The sequence below is a fragment of the Megalobrama amblycephala genome, linkage group LG1, assembly GCF_018812025.1.
Source record: "Megalobrama amblycephala isolate DHTTF-2021 linkage group LG1, ASM1881202v1, whole genome shotgun sequence".
Lineage (NCBI taxonomy): Eukaryota > Metazoa > Chordata > Actinopteri > Cypriniformes > Xenocyprididae > Megalobrama > Megalobrama amblycephala.
Genome location: NC_063044.1, coordinates 58,451,036 through 58,464,135, shown reverse-complemented (window position 1 = coordinate 58,464,135; position 13,100 = coordinate 58,451,036). Strand labels below are relative to the sequence as shown.

At 37.2% G+C, this 13,100-nt stretch overlaps 2 protein-coding genes across 4 annotated transcripts; both read left to right on the top strand.

Annotated features, from left to right (window-relative positions):
- The first annotated feature begins 652 nt into the window (after positions 1-652).
- On the top strand, positions 653-7,362 carry zgc:153292 (uncharacterized protein LOC100003014 homolog). Of its 3 annotated transcripts, none has more exons than XM_048204353.1 (13): positions 653-845; positions 1,902-2,100; positions 2,247-2,273; positions 3,243-3,310; positions 3,399-3,498; positions 3,601-3,678; positions 3,810-3,884; positions 5,185-5,424; positions 5,555-5,661; positions 5,748-5,913; positions 6,601-6,688; positions 6,769-6,812; positions 6,937-7,362. In XM_048204353.1, the coding sequence occupies exons 1-12, from the start codon at positions 757-759 to the stop codon at positions 6,798-6,800; spliced, it is 1,269 nt and encodes a 422-aa protein (XP_048060310.1). In that variant the 5' UTR covers positions 653-756; the 3' UTR covers positions 6,801-6,812; positions 6,937-7,362. The 3 variants fall into 3 exon arrangements, with proteins under 3 accessions (XP_048060310.1, XP_048060318.1, XP_048060300.1); XM_048204361.1 differs by lacking the exon at positions 653-845 and adding an exon at positions 1,141-1,495; XM_048204343.1 differs by lacking the exon at positions 653-845 and adding an exon at positions 1,529-1,724.
- Positions 7,363-7,728: 366 nt separating this feature from the next.
- On the top strand, positions 7,729-12,984 carry elob (elongin B). The gene is made up of 4 exons (XM_048204386.1): positions 7,729-7,880; positions 8,935-9,069; positions 11,840-11,948; positions 12,029-12,984. The coding sequence occupies exons 1-4, from the start codon at positions 7,878-7,880 to the stop codon at positions 12,139-12,141; spliced, it is 360 nt and encodes a 119-aa protein (XP_048060343.1). The 5' UTR covers positions 7,729-7,877; the 3' UTR covers positions 12,142-12,984.
- The last annotated feature ends 116 nt before the right edge of the window (positions 12,985-13,100 follow it).

The following is a 13,100-nucleotide window of genomic DNA, read 5'->3' as shown; positions in this document are numbered from 1 at the left end:
CTAATCAAAATATGACTTTCTGTTACGAAACAGGACATTGATTTCATACATGTCCACTGTAGAGGACACCAGGACTAAATTCATGTTTATCAGGCATTTTAGGAGACACAACAAGTGAATAGCGAAATAAATATATCAATATTCCTATTAATTATTAGATATTATTATGAAAATGTTGCCAATTATTACTCCCATTGTTACACTTCTTTTTTCATCACATGTTGCTCCAAGAACACACATATTTTACCCACATATTGCATAAAGTATAATGGTATATCGATTCATTCCATTATATCTTTCATAACATAGTTGAGAATCATCTTTAAACAAATTTTGGTTAAAAAAAATCCTGAAGCCTAAAAATTAATTGGTGATTAAAAAAAAACAAAAAAACATCCATTGTTTTTGCCTATACATGTCATTTATTGTCATTTTATTTTCTAAACAACTTAGTCCTGGTACTACAGATGACATATGAATAAATTATAATTTTTCAAAAATGTTATTTTTCCACTTTTTTCTTATGCTCTAAACATGTAATGATGTGAAACAAAATATTAAATTCAAAACCTTTTTTTCTGGGTCGCAGGAGGATAGCCTGTCAAACTGACTGCAATAACATCCAATGTACGGTAGATGGCGGTAATGCGTCTCTCAGTGAACAACAGCATCCGGAAATACAGACAGACAGCCGATTTCTGCTGTTGCCCTAGTATGCGGCGTTAAACTGGTGGAGTTGAATGGAAGAGTGAAAAAATGCCCGTTTGTTCAGCTTATAAGTGCAAGAAACGCTCCGATGGATTATATAAAGAGGCATACAAAAGGGGCGAGTTTTCTTTCCACACGTAAGTTTTAAGTGTTGCAAGTTCAACCTCAAATGCAAAGTCCCCTACAAAATATACACATATAACAACTGTTTTAATATTGTGTAGCTGCTAATCAGACATGCCACAGTTTTGACAAACATATAAAGGAATGTAATGGTAACCATCTGCGGGACTGTTGTGTGTGTGTTGCATTTTTGAGGAGCTGATGTTAATTGATTCCATTGAGTCGAATCTTTTGAATCCATTCACCAAATAGATTCATTTACTGATTCTTTTTGTAGGTTTGGTTGCTTGGCGACAAATGTCTGGGTCGTTGACGACTTAAAAATACGTTTTTTGTTTGTTTGTTTGTTTGTTTTTAGATGCAAATTTAATAGGAGAGTTATAATTTTTGTTAACTGCAGATCTTGGCTCAAGTTGTCGAACTATACACAAAAAGGCAACAGTAAAAAAGTAGTCTAAATAATATGTAACATCCTTATATTACATTTTTAGATATTCATATTCAGACTTAAGTAAACGAGAACGATTAAAGATTATTTTCGTTTGAAACAAACACCGATGCTTTGTTGAAGCACCACTGGTTTAACGTATACTAATAAGATGAAAAATAAGAGAGTCGAGGAGATGTAGAGAAGAGCTGAGCAGACAATGTTCAATAGAAACCGGTAGGTGGCAGTACTCGGTGTTCAATCTGTATTAAAATCCCACTAGAAGAAGAGTTTTCTGAAACAGTAAATACACTCGCTGATGTCTGTAATGTAAAACTAGCATAGAAGTTGAATACATTTTGTCTGTAAGAAAGAAAATGCCAGTGTGTTCAGCGTACAAGTGTAAGAAGCGTTCAGATAGAGAGTATAAAGAGGCATACAACAGGGGCGAGTTTTCTTTTCACAAGTAAGTTGTATATATCTAATATGAGTAAAGTTTCAAACAACCTTACAGAAAAACCAGTGTCTCATATTTAAATATGCACGCATATTTGTCCAACATTTGTTTTGCATTTGCACGCCTATGGTTTATGTATATGTGTGTGTGTGTGTGTGTTTGTTCATTCATGTGTAATACATGCAGATTCCCATTAGCTGATGGCTTGAGGGTGAGAGAGTGGCTCCGTCGGATGAGATGGCAGAACTGGTGGCCGACTGGAAACTCAGTCCTGTGCTCGGATCATTTTGAGAAGGACTGCTTTGAACAAGTGGGCAGCCACAAACGACTGCGAAAAAATGCTGTCCCGACTATCTTTAATTTCCCTAAACATCTTCAGTGGAAGGCAAGTCAAAAAAAAATTTCTCTGCATGTCTTTAAATTGCGTATGCGTGTATTTCATGTGTTTGCTGCCTCATACTGCATACTTTCCTTTCATAAACTCTATAATTTTGGTGTCTTGTTTACTTTTTTTATGTCTACTACACCCAGGTGCCAGCTGTCAAGAGACGATCTCTGGTATGTATTGGAGGTTAGAGGAATCACTCTGCATATCAAGTAAAAATTTACGTTGATACATTTCTAGAAACGGTAGTTCTTTAGGCATTTTTAAATAAATCAAAGTTATTGGTTTTCTTTTTCAGCCTCTGTCATGTTAATAATTTTGCACATATTTGTGCTTATGCAGTTCAGGACAATAGTAATAAACTTCAGTGTTTGATTATATACACTTCTTATGACACAATCTTTTTCATACTCTATTGAGGGGTTTCCCAAACTAGGGTTTGTGAGTTGATGAAAAGCTAATAATTAATGAAAACATAAAAATGTAAAATAACAATTAATAATTTTAAACAATCCAAATAAAACACTTACAATTAAAACGAAATACTCACAATGTAAGGAGACCATTAATCAAAATCTAATATGTTGTTAAATTATTGAAAAATGAACCCATCTTCAGGAGTATTTAAAGAGAATTTTTAGGTCAGAGGTGTTTGACTTGGGTAAAGTTGGTTTTATATTCGCACATTCGGACATCCGTATTCAATAGCCTTGTTAATCACACTACATTGGACATTCAGTGGACATTCACAAGTAAATATGCCATTAAAACAATACTTGCCTATTTTGATCGACTGTGAAAAATGTTGGAAGTTGACAATCGTTGGTTGTCAATATCATGTCGCTGCTTAAAATTCACAAACATTAATTTATTGCACATTTATTGGAAAGTCTTAATTTATCAGAAGTCCGAATGTGTGAATATAAAACCAACTTTACCCAAGTAGGGGTTTGGCTGACAGAGAGGTTTGGGACACTCTGCTCTATTGGGACACCACTTGATGTTTACACTTGTAGTGTAAAATCTGGCTCCTCAAATCAAAACCAGTTGAGAATTACTGTTTTAAAGCTCTTTTAGGCATTCTTTTTATCTTTTATTAAAACCTTTTTATTTAAAATGTATTTTATCCTTTTTAAAACCAGAATCGTAAGCCAGTTGAAGTGCCTATCAAACCAAAACCAACCCCAGCGTCAGCGCCAGTAACGCCACGGTAGTGTATTTGTTATGTATTTATTGTCAAATAAATCATTCTCTCTAATTGTTGTACTACTTAACATCTCTCGGTCATGGTTTGGTAGGCCTCAGGGAAAGTTTGTTCGTGTGTCTGTGGATTCGGATGGCTCCAGCCAAGGCCCCTTTCATGCTGGCAGCTTCCACGATGACTACTGCAAACCACAGGTTCATAATTGTTCATTTATTTTGCTTGTTTGTTTTTAGGCTGCTGATTGTTGAACATTTTATACACTTGTACATTTTATACCACACAATGTGTTTTCACAGAGCTTTCACTGGATGAAGCTGTCGGAGGGTGACGATGATGATGATGAGGAGGAGGATGAGGAGGATGATGACACTAGTGTATGTTGACTTTTACAGTCCTTCAGGTTGTAAATGTAAAATCTTAAGACTGACTGATCTGGAAATCTCCTGAATGGTAATTTAGCTTTTTTTTTTTTTTTTTATATATATATATATATATATATACACAGGATCCTGGAAATGATGTCGCCTATGACGATGCACCTCTTGATACACCTGAAAATCCAAACACACAGTTTATCAGGGTATGCCTTTTACAGATTTGTATACAACAAGTCCTCTGTTACAGTGGTATTTATTTATTTATGTGTGAAGACTTGAATTTGTTGCCATAATAGTTATGAAAGCTGCTTTTCTGTGAAGGCCGTGACACTAAGTCGATGGTCGCATGTTGGGCTGACGGTGAGCGTCTGTAGGGCTAGTTTTTGCAGTGTGTCCCACACGTCGGTGGCAGTACGCCTAATTCAGCATGTTGAATCTGCATCGAGGCCATCTGTGAGAGAGATCACTCTGATTGCTGTTCAGTTTAGTGAAAGAGGATGAGATTAAAAGTGAAAGAGTTGAAAGCGGGTCAAGACAGCACAGACAGAAGGGTGCTCTAATTTTACATCATCTTACCTGAGCATTCCAATACATAAATATTTTCATAATAACATGAGCCGCCTGGAATGAAGAAAGTCAAGTCACCTTTATTTGTATAGCTCTTTATACAATACAGATTGTTTCAAAGCAGCTTTACAGTGATAACAGGAGAATGATTCAATGATGGAAACAGTTCATTTCGGCTGTAAAGCAGCTCTAAAAGAAAACAGTTTCATATTGTTCAGCTGAAGTCAGTTCAGTGTTGACTCAGTTCTGTTGAAAAGATCATCAATTATTAAATTTATTCATTTCATCTATAAATCAGCTCTGCAGAAAACAGTGACGTCATCGTCCAGCTCAGTTCAGTTCTCATCCAATCGTGTCAATGCAGTTGAATCAATAAAATAGTTGAATATTAAGTGTCCCCAACTAAGCAAGACAGAGGCGACAGTGGCAAGGAACTCCATCAGGTGAAAGAATGGAGAAAAAAAAAAACCTTGGGAGAAACCAGGCTCAGTTGGGAGGCCAGTTCTCCTCTGGCCAACAAACGAACACGGTGTGATCATAAAGTAATCCGCAAGAAATCGGCATGATTGATGGTAAAAATGGTAAGCAAGCGCTGCTTTGTTTACGGTTTGTATATCTGCAGTCCTAGTTTCGGTTTAACTTTTTGAATGACGAATATAGACTATTGATACCTGCTGATATAGGCAGTTATTTCCTTATATGCAGAACGCACATGCTATTTGACCGTCGCCTGTAGTCCTTTTGGTGTGTATTTAAGCGCAGCTTTTTGTCCCAGACGAAGCTGATGCGAGGTGACAACACAGGCGGTTTTTGTCACCGCTGGTTCTTTGACGTCGACTTGGTGCGTCATGGCCTTAAGTCATTTGAAATGTGGCTTAAAATAGTTTTTACCTTTAGCCTCTGTTCTTGTATTACCTTAATGTCTTCTCTTTTCAGGTGACAGAGAGATGGCAGTGGCTGAGTATAGATGTAACAGGGCCATTTCAAGAAAGCAAAGGCCCCTATAGCCACATTGTGGTCATCTGTGACTATTACACAAAGTGGATTGAAATCTTTCCATCGGAAAAGCCTAATTCTGACTCCATTGCCCTGCTTATGTGTGATGCCATTTCCCGATATGGTTTTCCTCTGGGATTTCTCACACCTTGGGGGGCCAGAGGGATTCAGGTCAGAACGGTAAGTCTTACATTATGATTGGCTATTCATTTATAATTGTGAAGTGTTGCCATTGACATGTGCTAGTTTCTAAAATGTCTCAGTGCAGTATAGTTTGTGATATTCTCCCATTTTGCTTATTTTTGTCAAGGTTAACAGAGCACTCAATAATATTCTGATGATAAAGGATCTTTCCCTTGTCTCTCGGCATCACCAGGCTTCACAGCTTGAGCCTCACACACAGTACCATATTGTCAAGTGAGTTTGAAATCGTTTGGACTGAAATCATTATGTTACAGAGCCTGTGGTTATTTTGAAATATTTGTGGTACTGTTTCTCTGCAGTATGGTAGAAAATCTGGTCAAGAAGCATCCAGACAGTTGGCATGTTCATTTGCCTGTCAGCGTGCTGCGCTTCAACTGCAGTGTGCACCCAGAAACCAAACACAGACCTCTGTCCCTTCATCGCAGTGCGGGAACTAGACCTTATACATCACCTAGAGATCAGCCAGTATGTATTGAGTTTACTCAAATGTTACTGTGACATTGCAACAGCTTTGTTCACACTGGCAGCCCAAATCCAATTGATTATTGGTTATGATTATATCCAGAATCAAGAGCAGAATTGTTGTCATTTTGTCTAGACATGGACAAATGCGGTGGTTAGTGAAGTTTAGTTTTGTGATTCTACACATGTATGCACAACATAATTTATATACACCGCTCAAAACTTTGGGGTTGGAAAGATTTTTGAAAGAAGTCTCTTATGCTCAAATACAGTACTTTTCTCTTTATGTATTTTAAAATGTACTTTATTTTTGTGATGTCAAAGCTGAATTTTCAGCATCATTACTCCAGTCTTCAGTGTCACATGATCCTTCAGAAATCATTCTAATATGATGATTTGATGCTCACGAAACATTTTTTATTAAGCAGCTCAATAGTTTTCAACATTAATAATAATATTTTTGTAGACACCTTTTTTTCATTAAGCTCAAAAGAACACCAATTATTTGAAGTAGAATCTTTTCTAACATTATAAATGTCTCTACTGGCACGTTTGATTAATTTAATGCATCCTTGCTGTATAAAAGTATTCATTTCTTTCTAAAATCCTCCTGACTTCAAACTTTCGAATGGTACTGTATGCATAAAGTATGTTATTAATTTTTTAATTTTGTACTGTTTTTCACTCAAGCTCAGTGAGGATGACCTTGCAAAGTACACCTTCAGAATACAGAAACCAAACCCTTTAAAAGAAATCGAGGCACTAAAACAAATATTCCGTGAGTATGATCACCTTTCATCATCAGTTTACCTTTCCTTCGCATCTGTGCTCATTATCATTTAACTTTTGCTAACACAGGAGAATCAGCGGACTGCATTGTCGTTTCATAAGGCAAAAAATTAGTAAGTGTGAATTAACAATAGTACTTTGTTTTCTGATTTTATATCTTGTCGTTACATTTTATAAATCAGAAAATGCACTACTACGGCATATTCAGCAGTTTTACTTTGTTTCCTGTGTTGCTAGTGTGCCTGAATATTGTAACAGGTGTGTGACTTCAGACTGAAGGTCCAGTGAGGAAGAAGTGAAGAACACATGGATGAAGGGATGGAAAATAATGACCTGTTAAAGTCCATTCAGACCCAGACTGAGGCGTTATTTATTTGTGATTTTTTTTCATATTGAAATGTTACGCAGCATTGTGAATAAATACCATTAAAGGTATTTAAGTGAATAGTATTAACTGTAAAATAAACTGCTGGGAAAAGACAGCTTCATTTGGTCATTTGTAGTGTTAGTAAATCAACTATCAAACGTAATATTAATGCCATTACAAACTGATGATACCACAAATATTCCTGTGAGTTGCAGGCAATCCTAAAGGATATTGTGGGGGCCTGAAATGAAGTGTGCATGACACATCTTTTTTTTAATAAACAAACCTTTTTATCCCGTTGACTCAAAGTTTATTCCAACAAAGTCTTATTCCGAATAAACTGTTTATACTTCTTTTGTGTATTTCATGTCCGTTTGTATTTCCAAGCCAAATACTTTCTAGAATGTACACTAAATAGCCAAAAGTATGTTGATGTCCTATACTAAAAAACAAATTTGGTAATTCCAGTAAAAACAATGTCACTGCTACATTCTACATTTCATTCTCAAGCACAAATACTACTAGATGCATTAATATTTGTTCTTCTCACTGGAATAGCCAAAAACTGTACACTAAAATGGTTTGTGCCTAAGCAACAAGTGTTCGTTTAAAAAAAAAAGAGTAATGAATAATGTGAGGCCACTAGGGCGCGACCGTCTCCCGCACTTTTACTGTCTATGCTCCCGCACAGAAAAGAGTTCACGCTGCTCGCGCAAAGACATCTGGGATCGTGGAGGACTGGCTCGAGCGCTTTGATTTCCGCAGTGCAGCGTGGGATACTGGAAGAAGTCAGCGAAACAGTCGTAGAGAAATGGTGAGTGAGCAAGCAAATGAAACCTAGATCAAATGTATTTATTCGTTTTGTGGTCTGAAAACGTAACTGTGAATGTTTTTAACCAAACTAGCTGCTGGATGAAGTGGCTAGCGTGTGTAAGCGTAGCCTTTTCACAGACCTCTTTGTTTCGCAATATTTTTAGCAGCCCGGCTAACATTCCCAGCTAAATCCGCCCAATTTATCGTGTAACTTGTTTGTTTGAAACCGAATCGCGCTCGACGGCGGACACGGTCAGCCATATGAAGAGTCGATGGACAATCGGGTTTGTGTTGTTTATTTGTGCGAGAGCTGCGCAGTCCCTGTAGCCGAAGCGGGGCTGTTAATCGCGGTGTTGATTTCATGACAGCTCCGTAATGTAGGAACGGGCTGGTCCTGTCATTGATTACCCCGGGCTGTGCCTTTCAGATGGCCATCTAGTGATTTAATCATACTAAAGTAGAAGAACAGCAAGAGGACTTCCGAGCGCAGATCGGTTTCTAGCCTGCCAGTTTGCACGTCCATTTTTAAAAGATAACTTGCGCTAGATAACCTGACGTCAGCTGAATATACTTTGTTTAGCCGCTTTACCGTTAGTGTAACCGAGAATTCAGCTCTCCATAACGCTGTTTGCAGTAAACAAACCGCACAGCAGCGCGCTACATTTCCTATGCGTTTCCAGTAGCTAGGAGAACAACATCAACTTGACACAACTGCAGCTGTCGGCGTTTTATATGTTGAGAGCTTTGCAGTTGTGTAGTTGATGTTTCAGCTGTTCGCCATCTGCTTTTCTTTTCATTATTTAATTTGAAAGCCAGTGGTTGTTTCAGCTGTACATTGCAAACAAACACATCTTTAGGATATTGAAGTTAGTTGTTTGTTATTAGTATTTACCCGTGTTCAGGGTAGATAATTGACATTTCCCTTTGTTTTGTGAAGGACACAATGTTCTGCAAGGTTTGAGGCGTGATACTGTGGACCGTTGAGCTCAGTATAGATCACATCTCCAGTTGAAAATGAGATGGGAATGAATGTTGCGTGCTTGTTTTCTCTTCAGGATGTCTTTTTGATGATCAGACGTCACAAGACAACCATCTTCACAGATGCTAAGGAGTCTACCACAGTCTACGAGCTGAAGCGGATTGTGGAGGGCATCCTAAAGCGAGCACCAGAGGATCAGAGGCTTTATAAGGTCAGCAAAGAAAGTTTTTATTATTATTTTCATTGATGTATAACTCAATAATGTTACAGCTCACTTAGTATAGCCTGAAGGTTGTATTTAGTTGGCTCATTCCTGTTATGAAGAAATAAAAGTATGGCAAATTATGTAATTTTGTTTTTAATTTTTAGTAAGGTTGGTCAGTTTTTTTTATTAGTATTTAAATTAGCTTTTATTCAGCAAGGATACATTAAATTGATCAAAAGGGACAGTAGAGACATTTAATGTTAGAAAAGATTTACATTTCAAATACATTCTGTTCTTTTGATCTTTCTTTTCATCAGAGAATCCTGAAAAATGTACCATGTTTTCCACAAAAATATTAAGCAGCACAATTGTTTTCAATATTAATAATAATAATAATGATAATAAATGTTTCTTGATCATCAAATCATCATATCAGATTGATTTCTGAAGGATCATGTGACACTGAAGACTGGAGAAATGATGCTAAAAAATTCAGCTGTAGTCACAGGAATAAATTGCATTTTAATATATATATTAAAATGTAGAAAACGGTTATTTTAAGTTGTAACATTTCACGTTGCTGTTTTCGATCAAGTAACATTTTTGTTCCAAAAACATTGATAAACTTAATTTTGAATGGTAGTGTAACCAACTAATACCACAAACTATCACAGAATTAATAAAATCCATCGCTAATTATGGCTAAAACAGCATGAGCTTAAAAAAACTCAGAAATTAAAACTAAGGGTTTTATTGTAATTGGCTGTTTTTTTTTTTCAAGATTAACAGAATGAAAAGTGAAAAACTTAAAGGTACACTGTGAAACTTATGGCGCTGTAGTGGTTAATGAACAGAGAGGAGTAACTCTGGCTACAATGCTCTTTTGCAAGACACATGCAGTTTTGTTTATGTATAAGTCATGCGGGTACTGGGTTAATCCACAGTGGTTGTCGTCCCGCCGGGTCTAAAATAGTCCAAATATAAACGCCTATTATAGGCATACCATAGTGATTAAGGACATAGGCGCCGATCCCCAATGAAATGGCTGAGCACCCACTGAAGAACACAAGATACTCTCCATTCATTTTATCCAATCCAAAAATCGATTGAGATTGGGTTTCTCTGATTGGTGGATCTCATATCGCATCCCGGCGGGTCATAATACACACAACTCTAACGCTATATTTAGCACTACAACATAACATCCTGACACACAATCTTGTGCTTTCTGTTTTTTTTGCACAGTGATTAATTTGTATTTTACTTAATTAACTCCAAAATCATCAGGGATATCAGCGAGAGAGCGACTCCTGACAACTCTCATGAAAAGAATGTGTTTTTGTTTGGTAATATATTTGCAGTCCATGTTTCTCTTTGCGATGTACTAATAACTTTTGTGTAATGAATTAATCAAGCACACCATCACAGGGAGAAAATGACATTATTCTTGAAAACTAACATGAAGTATAATTAATTGAGTAATGAGCATGGTAAAATGTTTAAAAGGATTTCACTTTCAAATGAAAATTAGCTCAGGCTTTACTCACCCTTAAGCCATCCTAGGTGTATATGACTTTCTTTTTCTGATGAACACAATCAAAGATATTTTAATAAATATCCTGACACATCTGAGCTTTATAATGGCAGTGAACAGTGTCTCCATCCACATCCATACATCATAAACATGTACTCCACACGGCTCCGGGGGGTTAGTAAGGGTTAGTTCACCCGAAAATGAAAATTCAGTCATTAATTACTCACTCTCATGTCGTTCTACACCCGTAAGACCTTCATTCATCTTCAGAACACAAATTAAGATATTTTTGATGAAATCTGATGTCTCAGTGAGGCCTGCATTGCCAGCAATAATACTCCTTTTCAATGCACAGAAAGCTACTAAAGACATATTTAAAACAGTTCATGTGACTACAGTGGTTCAACCTTAATGTTATTAAGTGACGAGAATACTTTTTGTGTGCCAAAAAAACAAAACGACTTTATTCAACAATATCTAATGATGGGTGATTTCAAAACACTGCTTCATGATGTTTCGAAACCTTATGAATCTTTTGTTTTGAATCAGTGGTTCGGAGCGTGAAAGTCACGTGATTTCAGTAAACAAGGCTTCATTACGTCATAAGTGTTTTGAAACTTCATGTGCCTTTGGCAGTTTGATACACGCTCCGAACCACTGATTCGACAATAAAGATTCATAAACAAAAGGGTCATTTGTTGCGTATATGTATGCGTCACCTTGTGTACCCCAGTTATCATTTGCTCATTGAAAAATAGGTATATAAACATCTTAATTCTTGGTTATGTATTTGCATTGACAAGTTTCCAACAAAAAAAGCCGTAAGTGCGTTTGTCATCAGGGAAGAGGAGGTTAGGGGTTATGAAAGATGGTACTCGCTTATATAAATTTTGAACAAAAAAAAGTTACACAGTGTACCTTTTTAAATTGTTTAATCTGAACAGCATTTCCAAGAAAACAGGTTTTATTTTGAACACATTGTTCATTAAACATTATAGAAAGGGAAAAAAGAAGACCTATCTGGGAACATGGGAAAAAAATAACATCTGTACATAAATGCAACAAATTAATAGTATTTCTATCATTAAAAATTGTGCGTTTAATACTTCATCCAGCGTATTAAGACAGTAAAGGTGTGCTGCATATCAGGAATGACCCATTTATAATGACCTCACAAATCAGGAATAGACTAGAGTTTGAGTTGGAGAGATTGTTTACTAAAGTGCACTTCATGTCCCCCAGGAGGACATGCTGCTAGAAGATAGTAAGACTCTCGGAGACTGTGGCTTCACAAACCAGACAGCCAGGCCTCAGGCTCCTGCCACAGTAGGACTGGCTTTTCGCATCAGTGGTGAGTTCCCATTTCCAACACTTGCCTGTGGTATTTTTGGTGATCTGGATTACCTTACCGTGTCTGTTTTTTTTTCACAGATGATGCTTTTGAGCCTCTGAGAATAGAGGCCTTCTCCAGCCCTCCTGAGCTTCCTGATGTTATGAAGCCTCAAGACTCGGGCAGCACCGCCAACGAACAAGCCGTGCAGTGAAGGAGGAACACGACGATAAAGGGTTGGGAGGGGGGAGGGAGGGGGGTGAAGGCAGAGGTAAAGAGAGTCCAAAACAGCGGACAAGCAAAACGTGTGTGTTTTAAGATGGTGGTGTGTATCGAATTACATAAAGAAGGGGGAAGCATGAGTGAGAGTGATCTTGTGTGATATTGTAACTTTGCTGAGAATTTGAATCGCTCTCCCTGTTATGCCTCACGTCCCATCCAGCACTAGCAGCTTACTCTCACTGTATTGTCGCAAACCCTTCCAATGTTCAGTGTCTGCTCAGTGCTCATCTACAGATTAATCCACCAATCACAACACCCCTTTTGGCGCAGGCACATTTTGATTTGGTAATGTTTCCCTTCATTTCTGAATGAATTGCTCATTTGTTAGTCACCCGTCAGAGGTGGTTGGATATCTGAGTATTTAAACCTGTGCTCCTTATTTAATTCACGCAAATGTTATGTTTGGAGAGTTAAACGTTTTGTGCTTTTTGTGTGTTATGATCTGATAGGGCTGGGGTGGGTTTGTGTAAGTGGCTGCAAGGTTTTACAAATGCCCACTTTACTGATCGCATTTACAGTACGCTGTTGTGTGTTAATGAATATTGATATTATAATTCTTATTTAGATCCTTCATAATTTTATTGGGGCGCAAAAGGCCATAGGCTAAACCGTTTTATGTTACCAACTTAGTGTAAATGCACATGGAACTTACTGAACATCAGAATGGGCATGGATGCCATCAGGTTATACCTGCAGAATAATTAATTCCCAGCACATGGTTATGGTGAATTCTGACATACAGTGGTTTCATTGTAAATACATCTTTCCACATGCATTGTTGCTTCTTGAAGTGTTTTTGAATTTCTTTACAATTTTTGTGTTGGAGTTAGTGTCCGCTTGTTTCCTTTTGAATATTTGTTTGGAAGTTTAGTATTGACATTTAATGCTCTG